The following is an 18,054-nucleotide window of genomic DNA, read 5'->3' on the forward strand; positions in this document are numbered from 1 at the left end:
GAGCTAGCATAACACGTACCGTACCGTACGTGCGCGTCACGTACGTAACTTTTTAAAAATATATAAGCTTTATGAACCTTGGGTTAGGTGAACGGTCTTTTGGGCTGAGTGATTGTGTGTGTTGATCAGGTGTTTGAATTGTATTGGCGTGTTCTATGGAGCTAGGAGCTAGCAGAGGAGCTAGGAGCTAGCATAACAAACACGCAGGTGTTTTTATGCAGGATTAATTTGTGGCATATTAAATATAAGCCTGGTTGTGTTGTGGCTAATAGAGTAAATATATGTCTTGTGTTTATTTATTGTTGTAGTCATTCCCAGCTGAATATCAGGTCACCCCCGGCTCTCACAGCATCTTCCCTATCTGAATAGCTTCAACTCCCCACTAGTCCTTCACTTGCACTTTACTCATCCACAAATCTTTCATCCTCGCTCAAATTAATGGGGAAATTGTCGCTTTCTCGGTCCGAATCTCTCTCACTTCATGCGGCCATCATTGTAAACAATAGGGAACTTTGCGTATATGTTCAACTGACTACGTCACGCTACTTCCGGTAGGGGCAAGCCTTTTTTTGATCAGATACCAAAAGTTGCAATCTTTATCGTCGTTGTTCTATACTAAATCCTTTCAGCAAAAATATGGCAATATCGCGAAATGATCAAGTATGACACATAGAATAGATCTGCTATCCCCGTTTAAATAAAAAAAAATCATTTCAGTAGGCCTTTAAGACATTTGTTAGTTCGGAATCTGGGTTTAACGTGGTTAGTGGAGCTCCCCCTGGTGTTGTGGTTATGGCGGTCATTTACGTTAAGGAAGTAGTTTGACATGTACTTCGGTATCAGGGAGGTGTAGCGGATTTTATAAACTAGGCTCAGTGCAAGTTGTTTAACTCTGTCCTCCACCTTGAGCCAGCCCACTTTAGAGAAGTGGGTAGGAGTGAGGTGGGATCTGGGGTGGAGGTCTAGCAGTAACCTGACTAGCTTGTTCTGAGATGTTTGGAGTTTAGATTTGAGGGTTTTGGAGGTGCTAGGGTACGAGGAGGTGCATGCGTAATCGAAAAAGGGTTGAACGAGAGTTCCCGCCAGAATCCTCAAGGTGCTTTTGTTGACCAGAGAGGAGATTCTGTAGAGAAATCTCGTTGATCTGCCGATTCTTTTCTTTTTTCCTCTGCCACCCTCTCCCTTGTGGAGGGGGGGTGTAGTAGAATTTCTGACCTTTTGACCTATATTTCTTGTCTTTTAAGAATGTCCGCTCATTTTCAATACTCTTGTATTTTTGTGCCATTGAATGGACCAGTTGTGGGACAAAAGTGAATATTGAGTCGTGCCAACCTGTCTACAGAATTGGAGTTGTTATGGAACAGATAGGAAAAGCAAAACAAGACATTGACGCATTTGATAAGGAACGATGACGCACAACAGACATATAAATGAATGGCAGAAGACCGGAACTCGGGGGTGATTTTGGCTTGTGTGTGTCTTGTGTGCTCTGGAGTACATTGTGTCTGCTTGCACGGACAACTTAATTCAACCTGCACTTCTGATAATGGGTAAATAAATTTGTTGTACTAAACTACTTTTGTTGCCTGTTTAAGCTTCGGACAATCCACTACACAAATTGGCGTCACGAACAGGATGGTTTAGAAGCTACAGGTCGACAGCCGCTCTCGCTCTCTCTGTCAGGCAGACAGTGTGCTGCACGCGCGCATCTAATACAAGGTAAGCGTTTTGCTTAAAGTGTAAACATTTTCTGCCTGGAGAGAGCCAGATCGATAAGACTAATTGCTGAATCTATTTTGATAAAATATAGGTTTAGTCAGGTTCTCCAAAAACAACCTGGACTGGGGTAAATTATGGTTGGATTGAGTTGTTTTATATGTGATCATTTGTCTGTGTGTTTGTTGAAAACTTGTGATTTCTTGTTTTTAACATCAGGGGATTGTTGATAGAATTTTGGTGGTTTGGAGTGTAGAAGCATAGACTATGTGAGACGAAAAATTTCTCTTAACCTCTTCATCCTCTGTCGTTGCTGGCAGAGGATGCTTCTTTCTGCAAGTGCATCAGAATTAGCCAGAGTTGGATACAGCTAAATTTAAGGCAGGGTTTTGCTAACTGGTGGCACATTTGGCCCATACAAATTTATGAAGTCTATGAATGTGCGACATATCTCTCTATGTGGAAACTGCAGCGTTGGAAAAGCCTCATTTTGGGTGACCGTTTGGTGACTCCGGTAAAGGAGATCAACTGAGCTGTATTTGTCACGACGTTCTGTTTAATTGGCTGCAGTATAGATGGATATTGATCGGGCTGCATATGGTAGAGCTTTGGTGGAGCTTTGGTGAAGCTTTGGTGAAACTGTATGGAACTGACCAAAACATGATGACTGTAGAGCATTGGGTGATTATCAGTGACTCTATGGTGCTTTTATGCTGTTGCCGTGTATTGGTCAGGGAGTAAAAACAGGAGCTGCTCCGCTGGAACGGGTTAATCGCCGTTGTATGAGTAATGAAGGGACCTGTGTTTGTGATATGAGACGGCCGATTCCACAAAAGCACGCGTGCATTAGTTGTTTATATTGGTCCGGACCAGGGGGGCGTGGTTTGTGGGATAAAAATGTGTGTGTTTTTTAAATTTATATATATATATATCTGCGTATTTTAATAACTTTTGTGTAGCACCTGGTTTCTTGTCTGGTTTAATCCCCCCCTTCCTTTCCCCCCCCCACTTGCAACCTCCCCTCACGCTTTTTTCACAGCCCCGCTATCTGTAAAAGTCTGGAAATTGTCTAAAATGTGTGTGCGTGTGAGAAAGTAGACAAAGTTTATGTACAGAAAACATATGAGTGAATGATCTATCCATTTAATTATCTTATTCCGCTCTCGGAGGTTGGATCGCGGGGGCAGCAGCCTAAGCAGGGAAGCCCAGATTACCCTCCTTAAACTTGACTATTTGTCCATCTAAGAGTGAATGATAAATGTTGTTCTTATTATTAAGGTTCTGATATGATACAGCTGTGCTTCTGGATGAGAAAATTAGTTGTCTATTGCATTTACTTTTAACTGTGCTGGTAAATTCTCTGTGTGTGAGTGACTGTGTGACGCATATAGTCTCAGCTGGGAGACATTTTGAGATAAGAGTGTGTGCGTGTGACGAGGCTGTGTGAGTGACAGCTGCGTGAGGCATTGGTTCGAAGAGGAGTGACACTGATAGCATTGAGCTAGGTTAGCATTGTGTTAGCATAGCATTGAGCTAGGTTAGCATTAAGCTAGGTTAGCATTGAGCTAGGATAGCATTGAGCTAGGTTAGCATTGTGTTAGCAAAAGTTTGCTTACTGAGGCATAGTAAGGCTAAGTTAGCATCTAGCTTGGCATTACTAAGTGTGGTTGAACAGTTATTCTCGGTCTGTAGAGTGTGCTAGTAGTAGGTGCTTGCTAAGTCCAGTAAAATAATAGATATATGGAAAATTACACGTTTAAATATCAATCAATAAATACGGATTGTGGGACATTGAAACATTGTTTAATTCATCATTCATTTATATGTCTAGTATACTTTTTTTTTGGTACAGCCTTGTTGCTTATCTGATCCATCCAGTTTCTGTGTGGAAGTTGAGACAAACACACACGCACGAACATCGTAGATTAGGACACATTGTAACTTTGAATTAATAGTTATACAACAAATAAATTAATAATATTGAATTTAAATTTGAGAAAGATAAATTGATTATACATTGACATTTTAATTTTTTTTAGGAATAAACACACAATAAAATAAAAGTTAAATTTATATTCTAATACATCTAAGGGCATCTGTGAAACATAGAGTCTGAAGAAGTACAGATAAGAGCCACTCAGCGCCATTGTCAAAACAAAACGTAGAGAAGCGTTAAACAAATTCTAATCAGGAGGAAGACAGACCAAAATATGAGAACTTAAGTAAACAGACAGCAAGTAAACCAGAAATAATAATGTAAATAAATAACAAAGAAAGCAAATTTTTATGTGACATTGGTGCATGTAGAATTACAAATAGAGAATAAAACTAAATGGAAATAACTGTCTGCAAGATGAGCATGACGTCATGAATTGTGCTCGGGTTAGTAATAGATAGATAGATAGACAGATAAAACGTTATTGATTCCTTCAGGAGAGTTCCCTTTGGAAGAAGAACTAAAAAGTAAACAGTAACTAATAAGGGTATAAATGGAAACAAAATAGATTCTATTAAAAGAGAAACTAGGCATTAACGACCATGATATAAAAAAGTATTGCACTGTTATTGTTTTGCATTCCCTGTCATCCCAGCCCCCCAAAGAGGAGTTGTACAGTGTAATGATGTATGAGACAAAGGATTTTTTATAGGCTAAACCAGTAGTTCTCAAAGGAGGGTATGGTGTTTCCGCTCGGACAAAAAAGGGAGGTACTTGAAGGTATGCCAAGGGGTACCTGAGATTTTAAATATTTTAAAATAGCGACAATTCAAAATCCTTTATAAATATAATTATAGAAGAATAATTCTTCAACAAAATAAATATTTAGAATTAAGTTCACGAGCCCAGATGGATCTCTATTGCAATATCCAAAGAAGGTTGATGATTGATTATATGTATAGAAATCTTTATTATAATTTAATCACTATTTAATTTTTAAAACGTTTTAGTTATTCTTATTTTTTGTTTGTCCAAATAAGTCAAGTAAGACCACAACAAATGAGCAATATGGTGCACTGTTATACAATTTAATAAATCAGAAAATAATGACATTATGCTGTATTTTATTTCTTTAATTTACTGGGAAAAAAAGGTTAAAAACCACTGCCCTAAATCATATCTAAAGCTAAAATTATTTTATAAGACTGATTATTTTGGATTCGTAAATAGTATGCTGTTGATTGTGGTTAGCTGCAAGTTTGTTTATTTGTTTGTTTAGATGCTTGAGTGAAATGGGAAGAAATCAATAGGAATAATTACATGCAAAATGGAATAAAACTATGAGTGCGATAGATAATGAATGAATAGATGAAATAAGTTTATTTTGGTCATGTAATCAACCATCAACCAATTTGTGTGAGCAGTTTAACAGTAAATTAGACATATTAACAATCATACACATTTACACACAGAAAAGAAAAGAAAAAAGAATGACCGAAAAAAGAATAGGCGGAAGCCAAAGCTTATATTGGCCTATGATATACAATTACTGAACATTAAATTACCTGGAACATCAACGTTAAAAGATGAAAGTAATTGTTACTATATTTTATAATGTTAAAAAACTTTACTTTTCAAGGGTCTCTTAAACCATAACAAAAAACTACATGTGTTCAGCTCATCACTGAGGATGGTACATCATTTAACTCCTAAAACTGAAATACATTTGTGTTTTTATTTTATTTTACTTGACCTATTTCAAAAATCGATACCCCCCGTAAATGATAGTGTCTCCTCATAATGTAAACAAGCTAAGAATACAAACTGGAAGGCTGTTGTTCTTTACTCGGAAACATAATTGCAATTGTTTTAAAATTAAATTATCTGAACATTTAACACATTATGACTTAAAAAATGGATTGATATGATCATAATAATAATGCTTTGTGTAATATTGAAATGAGCCTTTTAAGTTTAAGTATTGGGTCTATAATTCTTCTATAAACATTTCCCCAAACTTCAAAACAATATTACATATGGAAAAATAAATGAATAATAAAACATGTGCAGACATTGCTTATTCAGCATGTGTTTTACTTTATACCGAATAGCAATGGATTTGGATATTTTTCTTTAATATGTTCAATATGTGGCTTCCAACATATTAATGATCAATTATTATTCTCAAGAATGTAGTTCATATACTCTGTCAATTTCCACTTGATTCAACTTTAATTTTTGTTTCACAATTTGACTTTGCACCCTGGACAGGTCGCCACCTCATCAAAGGGCCAACACAGATAGATAGACAGACAACATTCACACACTAGGGCAAATTTAGTCTTATTAATTTCTACATATTGAGATCTATTACTTAAAATAACTACTTAACCACTGTTGTGAAACACCTTTCTAATTTATGGGAGTATTGGGATAGGATTGAGGAAGATGTCTGCTGTGGTGGTGGTTAGTTTGGAAATTAATTTAATAAAAGTAACTTTAAAGTGCAGTCTGACATTTTAGTTTGGAATAATTTATAGTTTTATTTAGACATTGCAGTACACCATACCATGCGCCCGGGAATCATGTTTGGTGATTTGGCTCCCAAGTTTTTTGTGGTCTTTGGTATGACTCGACCGGGGTTTTGGGCTTGCGACCTGCCGATCTCAGGGCGGACACTCTAACCACTAGGCCACTGAGATAAAGGAGGCAAACCAAATCTCAACAGCTTTCAGTTAGCTACAGATTTTGAGAGTATAATGCGAATAACTATAACTTTACAACTGTTTTGCTGTGAATAGTGTTGAATAATAATTACAAAAAACAGCCTACATTAATAATTAGAATAAGAGCCGATATGTAAAGTTAAAAATAAAAAATAAAAAAGAGGAAAAGTGTGATTAGGCATGGCGCTTAGAGCATGGCCTTGTATGTTTGTTATGACCAAGTTGGATAACCAGTCGGAGACGGGCAAGGCAAGGATATGTTTGTGCGGCGTTTTTCATGCAACAAAGAGAAAAGAAAGAAAATAAAAGCAAAATTAAAATGCAGACAATACAAATAAACACAGTGCGGACGTTAAAAGTTAAAAGATTAAAAGATTAAAAGATTTAGCTGAAAGATAAGGAGAAACGTGAATAAAAACATTCCTTTGTTTTGGAGAGTATCACGCACAGTGGGAGGTCAGAGTGCAAGCATGACAGCTTGCTCGCGCCTACTGATAGACAAATGATAGTTTAAATTAACTTATACATAATCTTTAAGTGAATTAAAAGGGTACTTAAATACACATGAAGTAGTACGTATAATCTTTGAAATAAGGTTATTGATTAGCAATTAATGGGATAGTTAAGACTGTAATTTTAAAACGTGATATGCAAATTGAACTAACCGAGAGGATATGAAAACGATGGGTGTACATGTTTTGAGTTCCAAATTCTGGAGGAAAAAACCTCAACAAAACGTAAAACCATTCAGACGGACTTGGGTGGTAGCCACGGTTGTGCTAGGTCAAGCGAGGGTGGAAAGGATGTGCAGCCGGGGGACTGCCAGCTTCTCTGAACAAGACAAGCTCCAAAGTTGTAGCCAGAACATGCTCACAAAAAATACAGGTGTGACAGCAGGACGAACAGCAGGATACAAACAGACCCCTGCTGGAAATAAATGTCAACGGACAATGTTCAACACAATCTTTGAAGCATTCCTTTGTGGTCAACCTGCACACACCTTGTAATGACCTGCTTACGAACTGTGCCCTGACAATTCAATACTGCACAGAAGGAACTTCCTGATGTTGCCTGACAGCACGACATCAGCTGACAACTACTGGGGACGCCTCCCAGGAATGAGTGGAAGACGGGGACTGCTCCAACTGTCCTAGCACTGGCTGACTGAGGTGCGTCCGTGTGTCCTGCCACCCAAACCGCCAAAGTGTATGATCACCAATTGGACGACTCATAATAGGAGCCTTTTGACTCTTATATATGGTAGGACTCAAGGTATGGCCGCTCATGTGAACTATCCTTACAACAATTAGAATGGTATAAGATGGACAACTAATGACCCACATTGTTCCCTCTGTCCTGCCTACGAAACCAAAAATGTAGGTCAAATGATAAAACAGGGCGTAGCTGCCGCTGATTGAACCGATACGCTAATACCACATTTTCAATTATTTCGGTTGTCTGTTAAAAACATAGCTATTGGTTGCAATTTGGACACTCCTGCTGTAGGCTACAAAGAGCTAGCAGCTACACAACAGCTGAGCTAAAATAAAATTTAAGCATATCAAAAAATTATAGTTGCTTATTACATACACAAAGTCGCAGAGAGACAGAAGTCTGTAGAAAGTATTCAGTAACAAACGTGTCCGCATTATTAAACTTTCTACCACAGGAAACATACTGAACAAATACAGCAGTTACTGTCAGACTCTAATTCGGACTACCTTGTCTATCAGAGACATGGTTAAAACCCACAACACCTTTCGTTCTAATTAATGTCCCGGGGTACAAGATTACAGAAAAGACAGATCGAGTGACAAAGGGGGGAGGAATTATGATTTATGAAAGGGAAAACATTAAAAGTAGATCAATTTGAGTATGTTGAAATTAAAATCACATGTTCCTCAGAAATGTATTTCAAGGTAATTGTAGTATACCGACCGACCACAGCTAAAGACATTTTTCTTGATTCATTTTCAGACATCCTCAAACAGCATAGTATGAAAGAAGTAACGTCATGGGGGACGTTAATCTGGACTGGTTAAATAAGACGCGTAGAAAGAAACTTAAGGATATTATAAACGGCTTCTACATGATACAAAGGATAAGCAGCCCTACTAGAATTACAATTGGATGACAAAAATTAAAGAGAACATCTGTAAATACACGAATACAAAACCAGAAAGAAGAGTGCTAAAATAAAAATACCATTGGATTAATAAAACAATTTGGATTCTAATAAAGACATCGGGACTCAGCTCTCAAAAGAGCAATTATAACAGGTCTAAATACAGATCGTATGTTTTAAAAGTTTGGAAGAACAAAGTTACAATGTTTATGCGGAAGTCTAAGGCTGACTTTCATCTACAATTAATCAAAGCTGCAAAAGGGAACAATAGAGAGTTATGGAAAACCAGATACAAACTTACGGGAAGAGAGCAAACAAGAAACAACACTATAACATTAAATATCAATGGCGCTACTATCACAGACAGTCTGGACATAAGTAATAATTTTAATGAACATTTCATCAGTCTGTACAAACCCTGAATAAAGAGTCCCTCAAAATCAGTGCAAATAATTGTCATTTATTCAGGATGGACTCATTTTAGAAGTAACAAATGAAACAAAGTTAAACAAAATCTTCACTGCATTATCAGACTCACGATCTAGAGATATATATATGGGTTGGACACTATCTTCCTAAAAACATATAAGGATTGTATTATTGCTCGTATAACAACGATTGATAAATAAATCAATAACGGAAAACACTTTCCCTACCACGTCGAGAAACTGCTACTATGATTAAATCCATAAAGCAGGAAATAAAGAAGACCAGAACATGTACAGACCAATTAGCCTTCTCCACGTTATAACAAAAGGAATAGAAAATTTGAAAAAAAAAAAAAAAAAAAAAAGTGGCTTTGGAGCAATCAAGGCTGCTCAGACGGTCACTAAGAGGGGCATTATGTTGACACATCAATTTAATGAGTATTATATTTATCCATGAGAGCATTTTTGTTGTAAATTTTGAGGTATGGCTGTTAAAATCTTGGTTGTTGTTATGAATGATGACAGATGTGAACAAGAGCATGTATTGTCTTTGTGTGATGATGTAAATAAGGTGTGCTTGTATTGTATGTTAAGTATGTGTCCATGAAGGGGCATTTTAGGATTTCTCTTAATCTGATTACATGCTACAGTATGATTATTTTTGATTAATTATTGATTATTATGAATGTATATATTTATTATGATTAATTAGTGTCATAATTTTATTGCTTGATTTGTGGATCCCCTTTAATTTAGGTAGCCAGGGACTACAGATGGAAAGTAGCTATTTAGATATAATCTGGTACAGAACATATCTGTTTCTGAACTTAATGTTTCTGTGCATTGTCCCATCATAGATAGACTAAATTAAATACAACTATTTAGTGAATTATTGAGGCCACAATAATTCACTAGGTGTTGTAAAATATCAAAGTACTATTGCAAAAGCGAACAGTGACCTCAAACATGACCTGTCCTCCGCCTCTGTTCTTGCTGCGCTTGACTATCAGCTGTCTTTTCTTTTTCTTGGATGTTTCTGAAACTACTAATACTACTACTACTATTACTATTACTACGACTAACACTGTCCCTGTGAGAGGGACAGGGGGGGGAGGTGAGTTTGGATTGGGTCAAGTTTGAGCGTGTTGAGGTTTTATTTAATCGATATGATCAATCCGGTACAAGGATAAAGGAACGTAGTGATTTAGATTGACAATTGCAGTGGTTGGCGAAAGCAACCCCAACCTCAAAGGAGGGTGCCAATTCAGTAATGAAATATTTTGTGAATGATCTAATATCCCGACATGGTTTCCCCAAAAAGATTAGGTCAAACAACGGCACCTATTTTAAGAAAACAGGTTAATCTTCTTCAGTCACAAGATCAGCACTTCTCAGGACCAGCAGCTTCCTAGGAAGGTGGAAAGACCATGAGACCAAAACGGTAAGTTTGCAAAATGTAGAATTTGTGTGCCAGTTCCTCTGTGCAGATTTGAGGATGAAAGCAGCCACTCCAGATTCCCTTGCACTCGCTAAGAGGGGCACGGTCAAAGCCGATCCAGGACCAACACCCGATACCTGACTGGAAGGAACCGAGAGGAGAGACAACACCTTGCCAGCGATGACGAGAACGACCAAGGTTGCCAGCCAATGTGTCCACCGGGACTCCAGCAGCTGTGGAAAGAAGTGTCGGGAGTGCCGAAGCAGCGAGGAGGCCTGAAGCAAGCCGAGGGCCTGGACCAAAACCCCACGCCCCATACTCTGCCCCAGCCTTCCCCAAAGCCCCCACAGCTCCAACTCTACCTGAGTTTTCCCCAATTTCGGCCAGCACGCACATGCCACTGAACAGTCTGCCCAATGGACTGAACCACACCCCAAAGAGAGACAGACTGTTTGAGTGGATCTCTTTCTTCACCAAGGCAGCCAAAAGCCCAACGAGGTGTCGGCAGGCCATCAGCCTGAGGCACCACCGAGCCATCCATACGAGCACTAATCGAACATGGACTCATACGAAATTCAGTTGTGTGTTCAAAATCAATTGATAATTAACAATATTGGTAACTACATTCATTGCAAATGCCGGGAAAAATATTTTTGCAAAAAGTCTTACAGTCATAAGTCTATATACATTCATCTATTTATGTTCAATGATGTCCATGATCAAAGTATTTGTTATTCCCTTACTAAATCAAAGGGTAGGCCACTAATTGTGTTCTGTGAGATGGTTTTACTGCAGGCTGGTAACAGCGATCGCTCTGAAGGAGGGTCATAGACGGAATTTTTGCCTCGTATAAAAACATTGAGGTTTTTGCCTCTATCTGCGGTAGAGATTTAAGTTAGTGGTCTATATCAGAAATTGTTTTGGTCCAGGGTCTTAAGACCCTGGAAGGCGGGTATGTAGTAGAATTTCTGACCTTTTGACCTATATTTCTTGTCTTTTAAGAATGTCCGCTCATTTTCAATACTCTTGTATTTTTGTGCCATTGAATGGACCAGTTGTGGGACAAAAGTGAATATTGAGTCGTGCCAACCTGTCTACAGAATTGGAGTTGTTATGGAACAGATAGGAAAAGCAAAACAAGACATTGACGCATTTGATAAGGAACGATGACGCACAACAGACATATAAATGAATGGCAGAAGACCGGAACTCGGGGGTGATTTTGGCTTGTGTGTGTCTTGTGTGCTCTGGAGTACATTGTGTCTGCTTGCACGGACAACTTAATTCAACCTGCACTTCTGATAATGGGTAAATAAATTTGTTGTACTAAACTACTTTTGTTGCCTGTTTAAGCTTCGGACAATCCACTACAGGGGCACACAGGTCCGGTGGCCATGGATGAAGTGCTGGCTGTCCAGAGTCGGGACCCGGGGTGGACCGCTCGCCTGTGCATCGGTTGGGGACATATGGTCCTATTGTACTGGGACTTACAGCTATAATTATCACACTTTAAAGGCCTACTGAAAGCCACTACTACCGACCACGCAGTCTGATAGTTTATATATCAATGATGAAATCTTAACATTATAACACATGCCAATACGGCCGGGTTAACTTATAAAGTGACATTTTAAATTTGCCGCTACACTTCCGGTTCGAAACGCCTCTGAGGATGACGTATGCGCGTGACGTAGACCGGGGAACACGGGTATGCCTTCCACATTGAAGCCAATACGAAAAAGCTCTGTTTTCATTTCATAATTCCACAGTATTCTGGACATCTGTGTTCGTGAATCTGTTGCAATCATGTTCATTGCATTATGGAGAAGGAAGCTGAGCAAGCAAAGAAGAAAGTTGTCGGTGCGAAACGGACGTATTTTTCGAACGTAGTCAGCAACAACAGTACACAGCCGGCGCTTCTTTGTTTACATTCCCGGAAGATGCAGTCAAGATGGAAGAACTCGGATAACAGAGACTCTAACCAGGAGGACTTTTGACTTCGATACACAGACGCCTGTAGAGAACTGGGACAACACAGACTCTTACCAGGATTACTTTGATTTGGATGACAAAGACGCAGACGTGCTACTGTGAGTATGCAGCTTTGGCTTCTAAACATTTGATCGCTTGACCGTATGTGCGCAACTTTTTTTTGCGTATGTACGTAACTTTTTAAAAATATATAAGCTTTATGAACCTTGGGTTAGGTGAACGGTCTTTTGGGCTGAGTGATTGTGTGTGTTGATCAGGTGTTTGAATTGTATTGGCGTGTTCTATGGAGCTAGGAGCTAGCAGAGGAGCTAGGAGCTAGCATAACAAACACGCAGGTGTTTTTATGCAGGATTAATTTGTGGCATATTAAATATAAGCCTGGTTGTGTTGTGGCTAATAGAGTATATATATATGTCTTGTGTTTATTTACTGTTGTAGTCATTCCCAGCTGAATATCAGGTCACCCCCGGCTCTCACAGCATCTTCCCTATCTGAATAGCTTCAACTCCCCACTAGTCCTTCACTTGCACTTTACTCATCCACAAATCTTTCATCCTCGCTCAAATTAATGGGGAAATTGTCGCTTTCTCGGTCCGAATCTCTCTCACTTCATGCGGCCATCATTGTAAACAATAGGGAACTTTGCGTATATGTTCAACTGACTACGTCACGCTACTTCCGGTAGGGGCAAGCCTTTTTTTTTATCAGATACCAAAAGTTGCAATCTTTATCGTCGTTGTTCTATACTAAATCCTTTCAGCAAAAATATGGCAATATCGCGAAATGATCAAGTATGACACATAGAATAGATCTGCTATCCCCGTTTAAATAAAAAAAATTCATTTCAGTAGGCCTTTAACTTTAAAAACTAAACAACAAAAAAACACTTGTGGAATTAACAAAAAGTAGGCGTTATTATGATAGTAAGGGGGTCACTCCTATTGGCTGAGTACATTGTGCAGGTGTACCTAATGAAGTGTCCAGGACCACACACAAATACACACACACAAACACACACGTGTGATGACGTCAAATGCCAGTACGTTGGGACCAAACTCGTGATTACAAGACTCGAAATGTGGGCGCCTCGGTTAGGAAGGCGGGGGCAAGATGGAGGTAGGTAGGTCTGGGTTCCTACCTGTGTGCACCACCTCGCTATGAGGCGCACATGCGCGGCAAACCTTCCACGTCCGACGCACATCGCTGACGCTCCTCGGCCACATCAAGCCTCCAGCGGAGCCTCCATCCTGCCCAGGAGGAGGCGGTGATGCAGCGGCGGGGATGTGTTGGAATCATCCACTGGGCGACCTGTTGTGGCTACACGGCAGCAGGACCACCGACAAACCCTTGGCCATCCTGCCGGAGCGTCCATGAGCGCAGGCGGGCTGGGTCGAGAGGCCGGTGCTTCGTGTGGAAGGAGGCCGGCGGAGGGTGCTGGTTTTGGGGCTATAGATAGGACGCTGGTTCAGGGGGCGGACGATGGTAACCACTCGTACAGCATCAACGTAACCTACACGTCAAGCGCGAAGGAGTTCGGCAATGGTACTTCCGCCTGGCTTTTCAAAAGAAAATGCCAACGTACACGCTTAATTCGGCACATATATGGGCGGTTAAATAAACAGCAAGTAGGAAGTACACAAAGATGGCCATATATTTGTTATAACGTACTGTATCAGGGCCAGGGTGTACACATTTTGCACTAAGGGCCACGGGTAAACTGGACCAGATCCACGTACCCCATTAGGTAAAATTGTATTTTGAGACTCCCTCCCCATTACAAAAACTGTTCACACTTTTATTTATGCGAAAATATATATATTTTAATCAATTTTTTTTCTTCCCCCATTTAATCAAACTTGAATTTTATTTGATGCATGATTTTCATGGGGTAAGGATTTGTTCCAAAATACAAAACCCCAAACCAGTGAAGTTGGGATGTTGTGTAAATGGTAAATAAAAACCATACTTGCCAACCTTGAGACCTCCAATATCGGGAGGTGGGGGGTAGGGGGGGGGGGGGGTTATTTATAGCTAGAATTCACCAACTCGAGTATTTCATATATATTTCATATATATATATATATATATATATATATATATATATATATATATATATATATATATATATATATGTATATGTATATATATATATATGTATTTGTATGAAATACTTGACTTTCAGTGAATTCTAGCTATATATATATATATATATATATATATATATATATATATATATATATATATATATATATATATATATATATATATATATATATATATATATATATATATTTATTTTATTTACATAGAAAAAAAAATACTTGAATTTCAGTGTTCCGGTGTCTATCCATTAGATGGCAGTATTGTCCTGTTTAACTTCTCCGTTCATTGGGCAGGCAAGCTGTTTATATTGTGGGAAAGCGGACGTGAGAACAGGCTGTCCCCACTCAGTCTCAGGTCCGCATTGAGCTGGAGGGGGCGTGGCCTCCAGCTCCGGCTGAATACCGGGAGGTTGTCGGGAGAGGCGCTGAATACCGGGATTCTCCCGCTAAAAACGGGAGGGTTGGCAAGTATGATAAAAACAGAATACAATGATTTGAAAATCCTTTTCAACCTATATTCAATTGAATGGACTGCAAAGACTCAAACTGGAAAGCTTTGTTATTTTTTGCAAATATTAGCTCATTTGGAATTTGATGCCTGCTACAAAAAAGCTGGCACAAGTGGCAAAAAAAAGACTGAGAAAGTTGAGGAATTCTCATCAAACACTTATTTGGAACATCCCACAGGTGAACAGGCTGATTGGGAACAGGTGGGTGCCATGATTGGGTATAAAAGCAGCTTCCATGAAATGCTCAGTCATTCACAAACAAGGGTGGGGCGAGGGTCACCACTTTGTGAACACATGCGTGAGCAAATTGTCGAACAGTTTAAGAACAACATATCTCAACCAGCTATTGCAAGGATGTAGGGATTTCACCATTACGGTCCGTAATATCATCAAATGGTTCAGAAAATCTGGAGAAATCACTGCCCGTAAGCGATGATATTACGGACCTTTGATCCCTCAGGCGGTACCGCATCAAAAAGCGACACCAGTGTGTAAAGGATATCACCACATGGGCCCAGAAACACTTCAGAAAACCACTGTCAGTAACTACAGTTGGTCGCTACATTGTGTAAGTGCAAGTTAAAACTCTACTATGCAAAGCCAAAGCCATTTATCAACAACACCCGGAAACGCCGCCGGATTCGCTGGGCCGGAACTCATCTAAGATGGACTGATGCAAAGTGGAAAAGTGTTCTGTGGTCTGATGAGTCCACATTTCAAATAGTTTTTGATAACTGTGGACGTTGTGTCCTCCGAAACAAAGAGGAAAAGAACTATCCGGATTGTTATAGGTGCAAAGTTCAAAAGCCAGCATCTGCATAATGCTGTATAATAGACTGTATTAGCGCCCAAGACATGGGTAACTTACACATCTGTAAAGGCACCATTAATGCTGAAAGGTACATACAGGTTTTGGAGCAACATATGTTGCCATCCAAGTAACGTTATCATGGATGCCCCTGCTTATTTCAGCAAGACAATGCCAAGCCACGTGTTACAACAGTGTGGCTTCATAGTAAAATAATGCAGATACTAGACTGGCCTGCCTGTAGTCCAGATCTGTCTCCCATTGAAAAATGTGTGGGGCATTATGAAGCCTAAAATACCACAACGGAGACCCCGGACTGTTGAACAACTTAAAGGCCTACTGAAAGCCACTACTACCGACCACGCAGTCTGATAGTTTATATATCAATGATGAAATCTTAACATTATAACACATGCCAATACGGCCGGGTTAACTTATAAAGTGACATTTTAAATTTGCCGCTAAACTTCCGGTTCGAAACGCCTCTGAGGATGACGTATGCGCGTGACGTAGCCCGGGGAACACGGGTATGCCTTCCCCATTGAATACAATACAAAAAAGCTCTGTTTTCATTTCATAATTCCACAGTATTCTGGACATCTGTGTTCGTGAATCTGTTGCAATCATGTTCATTGCATTATGGAGAAAGAAGCTGAGCAAGCAAAGAAGAAAGTTGTCGGTGCGAAACGGACGTATTTTTCGAACGTAGTCAGCAACAACAGTACACAGCCGGCGCGTCTTTGTTTACATTCCCGAAAGATGCAGTCAAGATGGAAGAACTCGGATAACAGAGACTCTAACCAGGAGGACTTTTGACTTCGATACACAGACGCCTGTAGAGAACTGGGACAACACGGACTCTTACCAGGATTACTTTGATTTGGATGACAAAGACGCAGACGTGCTACCGTGAGTATACAGCTTTGGCTTCTAAACATTTGATCGCTTGACCGTATGTGCGCAACTTTTTTTTTGCGTATGTACGTAACTTTTTTAAAATATATAAGCTTTATGAACCTTGTGTTAGGTGAACGGTCTTTTGGGCTGAGTGATTGTGTGTGTTGATCAGGTGTTTGAATTGTATTGGCGTGTTCTATGGAGCTAGGAGCTAGCATAGGAGCTAGGAGTTAGCATAACAAAGACGTAGGTGTTTTTATGCAGGATTAATTTGTGTCATATTAAATATAAGCCTGGTTGTGGCTAATAGAGTATATATATGTCTTGTGTTTATTTACTGTTTTAGTCATTCCCAGCTGAATATCAGGTACCGTGAGTATGCAGCCTTGGCTGCTAAACATTTGATAGCTTGACCGTATGTGCGCGTCACGTACGTAACTTTTTAAAAATATATAAGCTTTATGAACCTTGGGTTAGGTGAACGGTCTTTTGGGCTGAGTGATTGTGTGTGTTGATCAGGTGTTTGAATTGTATTGGCGTGTTCTATGGAGCTAGGAGCTAGCAGAGGAGCTAGGAGCTAGCATAACAAACACGTAGGTGTTTTTATGCAGGATTAATTTGTGGCATATTAAATATAAGCCTGGTTGTGTTGTGGCTAATAGAGTATATATATGTCTTGTGTTTATTTACTGTTGTAGTCATTCCCAGCTGAATATCAGGTCACCCCCGGCTCTCACAGCATCTTCCCTATCTGAATAGCTTCAACTCCCCACTAGTCCTTCACTTGCACTTTACTCATCCACAAATCTTTCATCCTCGCTCAAATTAATGGGGAAATTGTCGCTTTCTCGGTCCGAATCTCTCTCACTTCATGCGGCCATCATTGTAAACAATAGGGAACTTTGCGTATATGTTCAACTGACTACGTCACGCTACTTCCGGTAGGGGCAAGCCTTTTTTTTATCAGATACCAAAAGTTGCGATCTTTATCGTCGTTGTTCTATACTAAATCCTTTCAGCAAAAATATGGCAATATCGCGAAATTATCAAGTATGACACATAGAATAGATCTGCTATCCCCATTTAAATAAAAAAAAATTCATTTCAGTAGGCCTTTAAGCTGTACATCAAGAAAGAATGGGAAAGAATTCCACCTGCAAAGCTTCAAAAATTGGTCTCCTCAGTTCCCAAACGTTTACTGAGTGTTGTTAAAAGGAAAGGCCATGTAACACAGTGGTAAAAATGCCACTGTGACAACTTTTTTGCAATGTGTTGCTGCCATTAAATTCTAAGTTAATGATTATTTGAAAAAAAAATTTTGTTATAACAGGACGCAAATGGTCCACAGGGGCCAGGCTTTGGACACCATGTCCTTCA

General features: G+C 39.5%; 1 protein-coding gene across 1 annotated transcript in view; it reads right to left on the reverse strand.

The window, feature by feature from the left end:
- The window catches only part of tmem117 (transmembrane protein 117), a 170,143-nt gene extending 156,256 nt beyond the window's left edge, over positions 1-13,887 (reverse strand). The window contains exon 1 of the mRNA XM_062035543.1: positions 13,500-13,887. Coding sequence (XP_061891527.1) covers positions 13,500-13,562 — 63 coding nt within the window. The 5' untranslated portion in view covers positions 13,563-13,887. The remainder of the gene's footprint in view (positions 1-13,499) is intronic.
- Positions 13,888-18,054: the final 4,167 nt, after the last annotated feature.

Source organism: Entelurus aequoreus, linkage group LG24 (assembly GCF_033978785.1).
Source record: "Entelurus aequoreus isolate RoL-2023_Sb linkage group LG24, RoL_Eaeq_v1.1, whole genome shotgun sequence".
Classification (NCBI taxonomy): Eukaryota; Metazoa; Chordata; class Actinopteri; order Syngnathiformes; family Syngnathidae; genus Entelurus; species Entelurus aequoreus.